Raw genomic sequence first — 14858 nt, 5'->3', positions numbered from 1 at the left:
TGGAGAATGAAATCCGATTTGTCCCCGGCAGCTCGCTGTCGTCACGTTCACTTTCAGTGTTGACCGACCTCCTAGGGTCATCCCCAAATGGGACCGTTTCGCCCCCAGTCTTCTAATCGGCAGCCTTGGCTGGGCAGGTGCGGGAGCAGTGCTCTGGGTGATACCAGCAGGACAGCCTATCTTACAGGAGAGCATCCACGCTGCCCACGGCAGCCCGTGGAGAAACGTGACTGGTATGAAGTCCGCAAAATAGCCTTACATTCGGTGTCCTGTTGTAAGCCCATAGCTGTAGTAACTGAGAATGGACTGAGATGAGTTGGCTACTCCTGGTCCCTTCTGGATCTGCTTAGGTAGCCCTTCCTCTATAAATGATTTTTCCCTTGGCAGCCCCCCCACGCAGCGTGCTGAATGGCATCTGGGGGATATGTATGTGAAGTTTGGAGGAAAGAAGAGGATAGACAATCTGACGGATCAGGGGCAGCATGAACTGTGGGGTCCTAAGATAGACCTGAGTTACAAAATTAAGAAAGCTTTGTTTTATTCTCAGTCATGTATGACCCAGGTAGCAATACAGGCCAGAATAGACAATGGCCCCCAACGCCAGAGTTACCACTTAGCTTGCTGTTCCTTTGTGTTCAAGAGTAAAGGGTCTTGGTGGGAATATTTCTACTTGAAAGAAGGGAAACCCACTAGTTGATGTCTTGCATATAGGACTGGAAGGATACAACTGTTTGAAATGCTAAAAAGTAACTGCTTTTCAGATACCTAAGGCCATGTAGTATAATTATATTTCTTTTTATGTTCTCCTTACTTTCATTTGACACTGACAATAAATGCAAACATTTTCTGGGAGCACAGGGGGAACAGTTTTGCCTTTTTAACTAAAGGGAAAGGGGGCAAATTGCTGAAGTGTTCCAGGCATCAGTTTTCTTTGCTTCTCAGACCAAGCATTGCTTTAAATGATCCCTCAGGTCCCAGCAGGCTCTTACCTCCTGTAAATCTAGGTCTTTTTTCCAATAATGTTCACGTCACTTTTTCCTTCTTTTTCATATTCTCTAAATTTTCTTGAATGTGCATGTCTTGCTTAATATAAAACAAATTTTTAAGGGACACCTGGGTGGCTCAGTGGTTAAGGATCTTTCAGTTCAGGGCATGATCCCAGGGTTCTGGGGTCAGTCCCACATTGGGCTCTCCACGGGGAGCCTGCTTCTCCCTCTGCCTATGTTTCTGCCTCTCTCTCTCTGTCTCCCATGAACAAATAAATACAATCTTTTAACAAAATAAATCTTTAAAAGGAAAAAGAGAACAAATGTAAACATTTTGTCCTCCCTTAGGTCCTGGATTCTGTACAGAAAAAGTATTTTTGTGCTGAAAAATGGACTAATTTACCTCTTTTGTGAGATGTTCTCAATAACGAAAAGTTTGCATGGCATTGAACCTAATCCTGTGTTTTGTAATTGCAGTTGCAGTGCCTACCTCAGCTAACTAGCAGTGGCTTCCTTCCAGCTCTGGATAATAAGAAGTACTACTGGAATATGAAGAAACTTAACTACCATTTTCCAAACATTTAAGGAGCTTGGAGATGGAAGACGAAAAAGGAATTCATCAGTAATTTGAAGAAAACAAAACCAGTACATTTGCTTGAAAACACTCACAATGTTAATGAATTACAAAACACCCATATGTATTTTTCTTGTAGCGCTTTTGCCTTGAGTCCTATCCCCTGCCTTTTCAGACTGTCATCATATTCAAGAAGAGTTTTAGTTCCTGAAATCAAAATGCTTAAAATTCTATTTTCTGCTTGCTCTCTTAATTTTCATAGTTTAAAACATTTTTGGAATATTTAAGAGTTGTTCAAAATACTTAAAATCATGGATTGTCATAACAAAATCTATTTGCTTATGTTTTTAATGTTTGTAGGCATTTTTACATATGCTTTTATCTTTACCTTGTAGTAAAGGATGCATCTTAGTCATTTTTGCAGGCAAGATGGGTTTACATAACCCATCTACAGGTGACTCAATTCTCCCTGCAAACCATGGTGTGAAGCCTGGCAGCTGACCAAGGCAGTCAGTGGGTAGAACAAGATCTACAGACTTAATGGGAACTGAGCCTATCAGCCTGAAAGTAATTAGTTCTTCATTCTCTCCAGCTCAGTCACCGACTTGAGAGACAGATCTAGAGGCAGGACTATAGTGTTCTGGGTTCTGGAAGAAATTGCTTATGAGTTTTTACTTGGATCATGAAAGATGTTAGGTTGTAAACTGATATTTTCCCTGAAATACACCTTTGTACTATATGTATGTATAGTATACATACCTACATACGTGTGTGCACATATTTATACTGTGCTAAGAACTGATAACAAGTAGTCCAAAATTCCTAGTTTTGTATCGTGGTACTTAAAATGATGACATATAATTAACTTTGACTCACTCTACCGCTCCTATTTCAAAAGCTTTTCACCCTTGTCCCTTGAACACAAGGGCAACATGAAGCTCACTTCTGTTTCTTATAAGCTCATTGCCAGTTTTGGTTGATGTGCTACTGCTGTTCCCTTACTGGTTCCCAGCTGTGGTTTTGGGAGTATATTTTACTTTATCTTCCAAACATTGCCTCTGTATTCTTACTAGTTTACTGCTACAGTAACTTCCTTCATGACAGCATTTGACTTTATTCAGTTACTGCTGAGTAATTCATCAAACTTGGGCATCTGCTCAATCATTTTGGCTACTCCAGCCAGTTAAATATCCTAAGGCTTCTGATGTATGTAGCTTCTTGCAAAGAGCGGACAATGGGTTAAAGACTAGTCCCAGCATCATCTAATTCTTCTTATGGGGCTTGGATTCAAATGACAAGGAAGGCCATCCCACTTCTGTGACTAGTTTACATTTTCTCTTTTCCTTTTTAACCCAAACAACGCACTTGACGAGGCAGATGACTGTAACTGCCTAATTCATTCAGTAGTTCTATAGAAAACCATTCAGAATATAAAAGTAGTTCCAGACTAAATTGTAGTGAATCAGTTGCCTCACCACACAAAAATCAAACAAATTGGAGATGGAAGCGTTCATTTTTTTTCTAATGAGTTGTATTAAATGTGTACTAATGCTTGATTTAACTGTAGCTGTAACCCTTCGTTCAGCATGGAATCACCACTGTTTCACATGACACTGGTCTATATCCTAGTCTTTTTTTTTTTAATTTACTGTTTTCTGCCTTTCTAATTGACAGTGGCAATTTTATTTGTAGACGGTATATCATTTATGGTATGTGCTATTTACATAAGCCTCTCTTCTAAACACAACTGAAATTCATTTTTCTATCTGAAGGCTGCATCATAGTGTTTATTTTAAAATTATTTCCTGTCAAGTCAAGAGCTGAATGTTCAAACCAAACATACAGAAATCTACAAGTTAACAGTAAAAGAACCAGGGCCATTTCAAGCAGGTAAAAATAAAGATCTGTTTTTATCTGTTTATGATATTCTTCGTCATTGCTTTCTAGATACAAATTGAATTTTGTGCTTACACTTCTTTTTGATGTCCCTGAGCTCATAGGAAGCAGTATCCAAGATATGGGGAATACAAGTTAGTTTCTAATTAAGATTCTCTATTCAAAGCAATATTTTAATTTAAGCAAAACATAAGTATAACTGTGTTGGTCTTCATGATCATTTCCTCTGTTCTATTGCATTCAGCAAAACTATTTGAATTCAGTCAAGTCTTCATATCTAGTTTTAATAAAACCTCAAAGTAAGCTTACAAAATAGACAAATTAGGCAGAGAGTATTCATTCAGAGAAAGGTGCATGTTATAAAGAACACAGGAATGAGGGTCATGAGAAATGCATGCAAATCCTGGGAAGCATTATGAATACTTCAACAACTACCAACCGCCTTTCATAATTCACTCCACCAATGAATCTGAAATTTAGCTTTCAGTTTTTCATAACTGTACATGTATAGTAACATTCTTCAATAATTTTAAAAGGTAACAGTAATATAAATTTCTGATAAAGAATATCTGTTTTGTACATTTATTTTTTTAAAAGATTTATTTGAGAGATAGAGACGGGGAGAGAGAGAGAGAGACCAAGCAGTGTGGGGGACAGAGAGAGAAGCAGACTCCTGCTGAGCAGGGAGCCCCATGCAAGGCTCGATCTCAGGACCTTGGGATCATGACCCGAGCAGAAGGCAGATGCTTCACCTACTGAGCCACCCGGATGCCCATTTATGGCACATTTATGTTGCACATTTAAATCACATTAAAGAACTCTATGTCAGTATCTACATCAAGAGATATCTATATAGATATGTATATAAAATGAGGAATATATTAGAATTAAACTGCTACCTGGTTTCCATTTTCTCTTAAAATGACTTAATGTGCATAAGTTTTTTTTCTTCCAACCTAGTACCTTCAGTGAGTCATGTCTGAATATTTATTTTCTACATGATGGACTCTGCTTCTGGAATGTCATGATAGGACATCCTTATGGTCTGTGGATGATTACAAAATAGTTATTGCTGTTTAGAACCAACAATTTCAAATGATACTTTATATTGAAATAAGATACTTATTGAATATTATTATTTTACTTCAAGTCTAATTTTAGTTCCAAAGAAGGCAGTGCTGTCTTAAAGATTTGGATAAGGTTTTCTTTTTCTCTTACTCCAGGAAGATCACTTAACAACAAATACTTGAGGTTTCTGCAAAAAGAAAAGGAAAAAAATGTGACCTCATTTTGGCCTTTACTCTTAAAGCATTAAAAATAAACTCTAGTTAATGGCTTTTAGAAAAAATTACACACAGAATGCATGTATATCACACTGTACTTTCAAAATGACTCTTAGAACAGCCATTTTAAGAGTGCTACTTTAGATGAAATTCATGCTAGGAACCAAGCCAGACCTTGGGAAGTTTAATCGTTCTGAATTACATCAATAATTCTAGCTGAATCTTTCCAAATACTGTATATGTATTATGGCAGAGAAATCCTTTGCATGAGAAATACAAAAAATGAATCTTACTCTAGAAAGGAAAAAAAAAAATAGGGAAGTTCTTAAAGGAACTTTACTAAAAGATGATACCTCAAAGCCTCAACTAATGTAAGAGATAATCTACCACTTTTGGTTCTAATGTTTAAAATTTCTCTGCTAAAAAGAAATAAGCTTAAAAGTAAAAAGTGAGGGGAATCCCTGGCTGGCTTATTTGGAAGAGCATGCGACTCTTGATCTTGGGGTTGTGGCTTTGAGCTTCACAATGGGTACAGAAATTAATAAAAAAAAACAAAAGCAAAAACTTAAAATTTCTCAAACTTCCTGTGATACTAAGGTTACTGTCAGAATATGGGGAAAAACATTGAGAGGAAGCATAATAGCAAATGGCTGGCTCAGTTGATAAGAGCATGCAATGCTTGATCTCAGGGTTGTGAGTTCGAGCCCCACATTGGGGTAGAGTTTACTTCAAAAATTTTTGTTTTGTGCTCACTTCAGTAGCACATATACTAAAAAAAATTGTTTTAATTTAAATTCTAATTATTCATTTTAACCTATATGGTTGTTTCCATTTTAGCACTGACCACTTACCTTAAGTGATATAAAGCCATGATGCCTTTGTCTGTGATATTCCCACATGAAATTATTTCCATTTCCAATATGCTTTTTTGTAAATTTTCAAGTTTACCAAGTCTCTCCAAACAGTTATCCTCAATATAATGACACTTGCATAGTCTTATTTTTTCAACATGCTGTAGGCCCTCTGGGAGATAAAAGGTACATTTTAAGAATCTGCTCTACTATTAAAATAACTAGTTTGGCCAGGACTCTTCTGGTTTTAGACTGAAAATCCTATGTTCCAGAAAACCTTTTAGTCCCTTGTAAGACTTGGATGATTAGTGACCCAATTAACCATACAAGGTATTCACTATACAGGTTGTACTGATGGACAGGACCATTCTGTAATCAGATGCCCATGTATTGGAGGGAAAAAAGCCCATACAAGCAGAAGCTGTATGGGTATAATAATTCTTACATTATTGAGGATTTCTCAGATGACAGAAATTTGACAAAAATAGTTTGATAAACATAGCCTTGAATTTTAAACCAATAAACACGAAATAAAGGCATGTAGAGACAAGCTTAATGAAGGGAGAAGAGCAAAGAAAGTGTTTGTAACCTCTATATAAGTTTTAAAAGTCACATACAGGAAAAAAGACTGGATTGTACTGGAAAGGGCAAAAAGGACACACTTATGACTCTAACAGTGAATCCACTGCAACAAAATGTCACTGCAAATCACCTACATTTCCCATAAGCAATGACAGGGTAGTTACCCAAATGATCAAATCCAATGCTCATGATACAAGAGTCTGTGGCATCAATTGCCTGAATCTTGTATTTGTCCAGAGGTCCCGTGGGGAGGTTGTTGTAGTCCTTCTGCCACCGCTCCTGGCCGTGGTAGCGCACCATGGCGCCGCAGCGCAGCAGCCACTCAGATGCTGCCCGGTCAGGTCCCACATCCCGGATGCGTTCATGATCCACTCTGTTGGCAGGACAACAAAAGCAGTCAGTTTTTAGTGTGATCACTAGCTGATTAACTCTAGTCATCAACATAAAAAGGGCACTTCAATAACTTTTCCTTTCAAATGACTAAGGAGGGAGATAAGTATATTAGTGAGAGCCATGGGGAAAAAAACAACATATGCTGGCTCTTCCTGCTACCTTGTTTTTGTTTCCAAGTGAACTCTTGTCAAGGCCTATTATTTTTACATGAGCTTATCAGGCAGATGTGAGTCTTCATTGATTCATATGTAGCACCGTGCTTGACACCAGGAGGTACTCAGGAACTACGTAGTGAGTGAATGACCACACTTGGTTATTGTTTTTATTAATGACAAAATATAAAAGGGAATAATTTTGAGTCCGTGTTCAAATTAATCTCATTAAGTGATATTTATTAATTTCTACATATGCCGTTTTCTCTAGTTAGTGGTGTTAATGCTACATTAAGCAACAAGGAGATTAGTTCCATTAGTTTCAAAATGGTGTTTCGAAGCATGCCACCTGCTTTTTGAAAAACCTGAGTCCCCTTGGTAGTATTCAAAAGGCTAATTAAGAAGCCAGAGAATATTCTAAAATCACATTCAGTAAGCTTTTCTGGTTACAAAAAATAATATATTTTCATTTTAGACATCTTGAAAGGCCTCAAAAGGACAAATAAGAAAAATTACTGAAATCCTGCCACCTGGTCAGTTAATACTTTGTAATCTATTTTTCTGGTCTTTATTCAATGTTTCTATGTATGCTTTGTTTTTAAACATATTAGGATCGTATTTCACACACTGTACAAAAAAGCATTTGAAATACAAGAAATAACCAATTAGCTACTGGGAACTCATCTAGCTGTAATAATCCCCATGTTTCTTCACTTTAGCTGGAGTAACTTACTTATTAAACACTGCATTCAACCAGCCCCAGAAGTTTCTGCAGTCACATGACCATGGGAGTTTCTTTAAGCCACACAACTGCTGGGAAATTTTTCCAAACAGCATCATTTGATCTAGACACACAAAATAGTATTCATATTAGATCATAAGCTGGCAATCGGAGTCCCATACATACAGTAAACTTACTTTACAACCTCAAAGTCAATGCTCTTGTGCCAGCAAAGCTGGTGAGTCATTTGCCACTCAGAGTTATTGAGCAAGACACTCCTGGTGGTTTTTTTTTTTTTTTTTTTCTACAGAAAAGAGGGGCTGGATTGGACGGTCCCTAAGGTTCCTTTCAGCTTAATGTTAAGTTTCACTCTTCAACCCTCAACTGGAGTTGGCCTGCAGTGTTGCCACCAGATGGCCATGCAGGCAGTGAACCTACACATTTGCTGAAACCAGCTCTACTCCCAGTCTACATTTCCAACATCAAAATGACAAACTGAAATCACCAAGGGAGAAATGTGTTGAGGTTAAGACGCTTATATCCAGGAAGGGAGAGAGAGGCAGAGACACAGGCAGAGGGAGAAGCAGGCTCCATGCAGGGAGCCTGACGCGGGACTGGATCCCCAGACTCCAGGATCGCGCTCCAGGCCAAAGGCAAGCGCGAAACCACTGAGCCACCCAGGGATCCCTGAAAACAGAATTTTCTATGCCAAGGCTGCACATAGTATCACCAGAATAGTGCAAACAAAGAATTGTGCAAGGGCAGCTAGGAAGGACTGGGCGAGTAGCTTCACCTCACTGACGCCTGGTTTTCTCACTTGTAAAATAAGATGATTTGCTCAGATGATTTCCAGCTGTAAAAATTTATAACCATGAGTTGAGAAAGTGATTTCTGAACTGAGTCTTAATCTGATTTATTTCAGTTCAAGTTTCTCTAGTAGTGTGCTAAGTCAGAGGAAAACAAAGATAAATGAAATGTGGTTTCTGCCTTTGAGTTGCTGAAAATTTAGTGCTGGGTGAAGTGAGCTAAAACAAATTACCAGGTAGTTAAAATAAATGATAGAACCTGAAAAATCCCTCAAAGAGTTAAAATAAGAACAGACCATGATTTCAATAGGCAAAATGCCAGAAGGTATATCAGGTGATTAGATGAGGCAGAAATGTTCAAGGCACTTTTGTAGTTCAGTGTGGTTAGTACATGGGGATCCTGAGAAAAGGAGGCAATTTACACAGTCACCTCAGGAAGGATCTTGCCTGATCAGCAAGGGAGTCAGGACTGTTCTGCAGGTAGTTGTGAGTCACTGAGGTTTTAGCAAAGAGCACTGGCATTGTTAGAGCTATGCTTCAGAGTATTACTTGGGCAGCATCATCAAGATTGAGGGTCAAAAGAACGGAACAGAAAGACAGCTAATAAGGGTTTCAACTACATGTGGCCATGGGAAAGGACCAAGTAGGGGAAAGAGTGAGAATAACATTACTGGGTGGATTCCACATGGCTCACTGAGATGTTGGGGCAAGGGCTAGAATAGCTAGTATCATCATGACATTAAGTTTTGGTCCCAGGTCACCAGTTGGATGGTGATGCCATTAATACAAATCAGTGTCAGGAGGGCAAATTGTAGGTTTCCCCCACCTCTATCCCCATTTTTCATATTCTCAATATGAAGTGTTAGCAGAACTTCTAAGTGGAGATAATCAACAAATCATTTGAATCAGAAGCACAAAGTGGGAGAACTGGAATGAACTTAGACCTCCTAGACCATTTAGAGATGAGGAAACTGAAGCCCTGATATCAAGTAACTTGCTGACACTCTAAATCCCTTCTGGAACAAGGTGGGGGATTAATAAATGCATACATTTAAAAGGACTTCCTCAATGTTTCATGGCTAATTGGTGGCAGCATTGAAACTTGAACCTAGTTCTTCTTCCCACCAGTCCATGGCTTTTTCCTCAGTCCTGGATGGTACTAGAACTGGGGAATAAAGAGACAAGAAAGAGGTCTGAGTGGGAACCACCTTAGAACAGAGGAGTGATTGAAGATGTTGAGGTTCTAGAACAGTGAGAGATGAAGTCTGAGGACAGAAGCTGGAATCATCTTCCCTCTTCATCTCTTTTCCACCATCATCTGCCTTCATTCCCAAAACCTCCCCGCTATCACTCTCTTGTTCTCAGCCCTTCCTAGCTTTTTGTTAAATCTCTCTCCACCTATGCCCACCTCTGATAACTCCACTGGCTGCCAATCTCATTTATCTGAGCTTTCCAGCATCCAATTAGGCTGTTCTATTTACTTCCCCACGCACACACCCCATTCCCATCCCGTGGAATTTCAAGAGCTTATTCAAATGCCATCTCCATCCATCCATTCATTCACTCACTCAATAAATATTTATTGAATGTCTGCTATACTTAGTGCCAGAGATACAATGGTAAGATTAAAAAAACAACAGAGGAGAAAGACAAAGTTCCTTGTCCTCATAGAATGTAGTCTAGTATGACAGACAACATATAAACAAATAAATAGCATGCAATATGTCTTAATAGAGGTATGAACAAATTCTGTGAAAGCCTAGAGGAGGAAGTGAAGAGGCTTCACACTGGAGGTGTCTTTTGAGATGAGTCTTAAAGGATAATTAAGGGTTTCAAGTTAGGCAGAAAAAAAAGTTTGCAGAGCAAAAAGGAGAGCAAGGATCACATCTTACTCATTTCCATTTTTCATAACACCTAGCACATTTCCATCCCCCTAATGCAAAAATTTAATAAATATTTGCTAATTAGTAGTCTTCAGTGGTTGATATATTTCCATAGAGAAAGCCAAAATCAGAGAGACTGTTATTAACCAGGTAAATTAGAGTGGTCTGTGAAAATCGAGTACTTGATTCACTTTTGTTTACCTCATATTTCAGCTTAAAGGAAAGGCTAAACTTATTCCCACTATGGTCTCTAAAAATATTAGATGCTATATTTTAAATAATTTAAGAAAATTTTTCCTTGGCAACAAAGGAAAAAAATTAATTGGTAGGTTTTTACATTCTCAAATGTGCCTGTGCTAATTGATTTTAGAAATTTCAGATGAATTTAAGCAGCAACCTCTGGGAATGTTTTCTATAAGGAAAGAGGAGACCTCTAGTGGTGAGTTGGTGAATTTAGCTCTAATGATTAAAAAAAAAAAGTTAACAGCAAGAAAAATAACCACTAAATTATTTTTTCAATAAATAATCCAGAAATTAAAATCATTTTTATTATTTTTAAAATACTTTATTTATTTATTCATGAGAGACACAGAGAAAGAGAGAGAGGCAGAGACACAGGCAGAGGGAGAAGCAGGCTCCATGCAGGGAGCCTGACCAGGGACTCGATCCTGAGACTCGATCCTGAGACTCGATCCTGGGACTCGATCCTGGGACTCCAGGATCAGGCCCTGGGCCAAAGGTGGCACTAAACCGCTGAGCCACCAGGGCCGCCCCTAAAATCATTTTAAAAAGCTCCTTCATTACTATCAGAACCTGGCTTGGAGCACATTTCTAAAAATTACAATTTTGCTTGTTACTTAGAGGAGGCCAGACCTCTAAGGTTTAATTCAAAATAGTATATACACAAAATGTTTCTGAGTAGGTTTGGTTGAGAGTTCCCCTATTTGCATAAAAAGAGTAAGTTTTTACTTAGCAGGGCTATTCAAAGTCATGGCTAAATGGGTCAAAAGACTGAACTAAAGAACTAGTTTTTGGGGATGCCTGTGTGGCTCAGGGTTTGACTGTCATTGGCTCAGGGCATGATCCTGGAGTCCCGAATCCGAGTCCCACATCAGGCTCCCTGCATGGAGCCTGCTTCTCCCTCTGCCTATGTCTCTGCCTCTGTCTTTCATGAATAAATAAAATCTTTAAAAAAAGGGGGGGGGGACTAGTTTTTGAGGGTAAATAAAATTTGGAGGGGTGGGGGGTTATTGGAATTGGGAAAGTCTTTCCCCAAATTATAGCCCCACCTCACTGCAGATCACCCAATATTGATGCCAATTCTTATTCCTGAGGTATGTAAAGTCTAGTGAAATAGAACTAAAGAATTCATTAGGAATTGAGGAATTGGAAACAAAGTTCCCCAAAGTCATTCCTAGGCCAGCATCACAGGGGGTTCATTGAAGTAACACCTTATGGGTTCTGACACAGATGGAAAATGAACATGACTATTCAGCTGAGGGTAGGGACATGAATACAGATGTCATACTAAAGACATTATGGGTGTATGAATGTAAGGTGAGCTTTTGATTTGAAATCACTTAATTGAAACAAATTAATGTACAGTCAAATCTAGGCGAGGGGATAACAGAAAAAAAATTTATACAAAGAGCAGGTGTATTGTTTTTTCACCTTGCTAAACTAAGCAGCATGTACTCAAAATCACATGGTAAACAAGTCACTACTTTGGGTTCAAGTGACCCATGAAAGTCTGACCACAGACATGTATAATTCTGTATTTAACCTAATAACAAATCCACTACATCTTGTGCAAACTAAAAAAATAACCATCTCCACTACCTACCTATCAGAATGGTTAAATAAAAAATAGTGACAACACCAATTGCTGGTGATAAGGAGACACTAGATTACTCAAACATTGCTGGTAGGACAATATAAAGGCACAGCCACTTTGTAAAAACAGTCTGGCAATTTTTTATAAAGCTGAACATGTGCTTATCCTATGACCCAGCAACTGGACTCTCGGGCATTAATTCCATGTAAATAAAAACAGGTTCACACAAGAAGCAGTACACTGATGTTCACAGCAGCTTTATTTCAAATAGCTTAAAACTAGAACTCAGTTGTCATTCAAAGGGTGAACGGTTAAACCTATTGTGGTATATTCATACCTTGAAATACTATACTCAGCAATAAGGAATAAACCTTTGAGACTTGCAACAATCTGGATGGATTTCAAGGGATTATGCTGAGTGAAAAAAAAAAGCTAATCCAAAAAGTTACATACTTTGTAATTCGGTTTATAGAACATGCTCAAAATGGCAACATTTTAGAAAGGGAGATAGACTGGGGAGGGGTGCCTTGCAGGAAAGAAGTGTATTTATAAAAGGGCACCAGGAGGAATCCCTGTGGTGATGGTAGCTTGACTGTGGTGGCAACACGACAATCTACATATGTGATAAAAACTATGTAGAACCAGGGACACCTGGGTGGCTCAGTGGTTGAAGGCCTGTCTTTGGCTCAGGGTGTGATCCTGGGGTTCCAGGATGGAGTCCCATATCAGGCTCCCTGTGAGGAGCCTGCTTCTCCCTCTGCCTATGTCTCTGCCTCCCATGGATAAATTTTTAAAAATCCTTTAAAAAAAAAACCTACATAGAACCAAATACACAAATGTAAAACTGGGGAAATGTGCATAAGATCAATGGAATGTATCAATGTCAATTTCCTAGTTATCATACTACACTACAATTTTGCAAGATGTTATCATTGGAGGAGAATGGGTAAAGGATACCCAGGATCTCTATTGTTCCTTATAGCTGTGTGGGACTCTACAGTGATCTCAAAACAAAAAAACTGAATTTAACAAACAACCGTCTCTTTTTTTATTTGTAATGGGAAAAGCAGGTAACATTCTACCTTGTGTTCATAAATAAAGTATTCAACTGTCTAGAAAGTAAAATTATTTAAACATAATAAGAGTAGTCATTTATCCAGTATAGTTTACCCTTAAACACAGGGATTAAACCAACCCCTACCCCAGGGGTTGAAAATCTGCATATAACTTCTGACCTCTCAAATTTAACTACTCACAGCTTCCCATTTGATTAGAAGCCTAATAACATAGTTAACACATAGTTTGCATGTTATATGTATTATATACTGTATTATTATAATAAATAAACTAGAGAGGGACACCTGGGTTGCTCAGTGGTTGAGCCTCTGCCTTTGGCTCAGGTGATCCTGGAGTTCTGGGATGGAGTCCCTCATCGGGCTCCCTGCAGGAAGCCTGATTCTCCCTCTGCCTATGCCTCTGTCTCTCTATGTGTCTCTCACGAAGGGATGGATAAAATCTTAAAAAAAAAAAAAAAAAAAAAAACTAGAGAAAAGAAAATGTTAAGAAAATCACAAGGAAAATACATTTGTATTACCGTATGGGACTTACTGAAAAATATCTCTTTTAAGTGTTCAAATCCTTGGTCTTCAAAGGTCAACTGTACTTCACTGTGCTAAACACCTATGAGCCTTATCTCCTGCAATCCACACAACAGCCCTATAAGCGGGACATTATTACTCCTAGTTCACAGAGGAGGAACTAAGGCAAAGAGGTGAAATGAGATTCACAAGCAACCAGACCACGGACTGGAACCAAATTCAAACAAAGTCCTTCCAGCAATAAAGTTTTTAACATTCTATTTTTGTTCTGTTCAGCTGGTTTTTTTTTTTATATAAATTTTATGTATTTATTTGACCGGCAGAGCACAACCAGGGGGAGCTGCAGACAGAGGGAGTGGGGGAAGGAAAAGCAGAGCGGGGAGCCCCCATGTGGGGCTGATCCCAGGACCCCGGGATCATGACGCGAGCCAACGGCAGACGCTTGAACGACTGAGTCACCCAGGTGCCCCTGTGTTCAGCTGTTCTGATCCTAAAAATCAAAAACTGCCACTAAGCACAGAGTACAGGTGTTCAACTGCCACGGTGACGGTGAATCACATAGCTTTAGGGTCAGAAGGTCGTCTAGGGATTACGTAGCCCACGTCTCTCACCTTACAGGTAGGACAACCGGGTGAAGGGCGCTGTCCAGGTGAGGCGCTGTCCGCAGCCCCGCACAGCGTATTTAAAACCCCATCTCCACCCAGCGCTTAAGATAAGGAAACAGACAGTTAAACGATGGCAAAGACCGCGCCGTCTGGTTCTCCTAGACGCTCGCTGTTTACAGCACCAAGAAATGACCCCGCCAGGAGCAACTCAAAAACAAGTCCGGGAGGCTGCAGGCTGCCCGGCGTTGCCGTGACAAAGAGCCTCCGTCCCGCCCCGAGCTAGGGAAGGACAGGCCCCGCCCCTGGTGGGCCTCCGCCCGCGGCCCGCAGCCTGCAGCCGGCCTCCAGCTGGCAGGGGGGGGTGGGGAGGCCGCCGGGCCCGTCACCCCAGTCACGCCCAGACCTTCTCCCCAAATCCCGAGGACGCTGGGCGGCGAGGACTGAGGACGCGAGAGTCGACGGACCAGCTTTCCCGCCAGCCCAACAGCGGGAGTGGGAAAGCGCAGAGCAGAGCGCAGCACCAGCCCGCCGCCGCCTCGCTCAGGGCCTAGCTCCTCTACTCACAGCGCAGGAGGAAGCGAGCGCGCCCCGCGTCCACGGCGCCGCCGGCCTGCCCTTCGCCCTCCGCCGCGCGCGCTCATTGGCCACTGGCGCCGCTCCCACGTGGGGCGAAGGTGCGCGCTTGATTGGCCCT

At 40.1% G+C, this 14858-nt stretch overlaps 2 protein-coding genes across 6 annotated transcripts in view; one reads left to right on the top strand and one right to left on the bottom strand.

Moving 5' to 3' along the window:
- CDKL1 (cyclin dependent kinase like 1) overlaps positions 1 to 3479 on the top strand; it is a 56161-nt gene extending 52682 nt beyond the window's left edge. For both annotated transcript variants that reach the window (XM_026000736.2, XM_072761500.1), the window contains exon 9: positions 1464 to 3479. In XM_026000736.2, the coding sequence (XP_025856521.1) occupies positions 1464 to 1571 (108 nt within the window). In that variant the 3' untranslated portion in view covers positions 1572 to 3479. The remainder of the gene's footprint in view (positions 1 to 1463) is intronic.
- A 240-nt stretch (positions 3480 to 3719) lies between these two features.
- On the bottom strand, positions 3720 to 14827 carry DMAC2L (distal membrane arm assembly component 2 like). 4 transcript variants are annotated; one of them, XM_072761504.1, is made up of 7 exons: positions 14729 to 14811; positions 14171 to 14265; positions 9294 to 9409; positions 7451 to 7562; positions 6337 to 6545; positions 5591 to 5762; positions 3720 to 4711 (listed from the first exon to the last, which is right to left on the bottom strand). In XM_072761504.1, the coding sequence occupies exons 4-7, from the start codon at positions 7555 to 7557 to the stop codon at positions 4597 to 4599; spliced, it is 603 nt and encodes a 200-aa protein (XP_072617605.1). In that variant the 5' UTR covers positions 7558 to 7562; positions 9294 to 9409; positions 14171 to 14265; positions 14729 to 14811; the 3' UTR covers positions 3720 to 4596. The 4 variants fall into 4 exon arrangements, with proteins under 4 accessions (XP_072617605.1, XP_072617604.1, XP_072617606.1 ...); XM_072761503.1 differs by lacking the exon at positions 9294 to 9409 and having other exon boundaries at positions 14729 to 14825; XM_072761505.1 differs by lacking the exon at positions 9294 to 9409 and having other exon boundaries at positions 14568 to 14754.
- Positions 14828 to 14858: the final 31 nt, after the last annotated feature.

The sequence above is a fragment of the Vulpes vulpes genome, chromosome 6 (genome assembly GCF_048418805.1).
Source record: "Vulpes vulpes isolate BD-2025 chromosome 6, VulVul3, whole genome shotgun sequence".
NCBI lineage: Eukaryota > Metazoa > Chordata > Mammalia > Carnivora > Canidae > Vulpes > Vulpes vulpes.
Note: the sequence above shows the minus strand (reverse complement) of the source record. Positions and strands in the feature narration are given on the sequence as shown.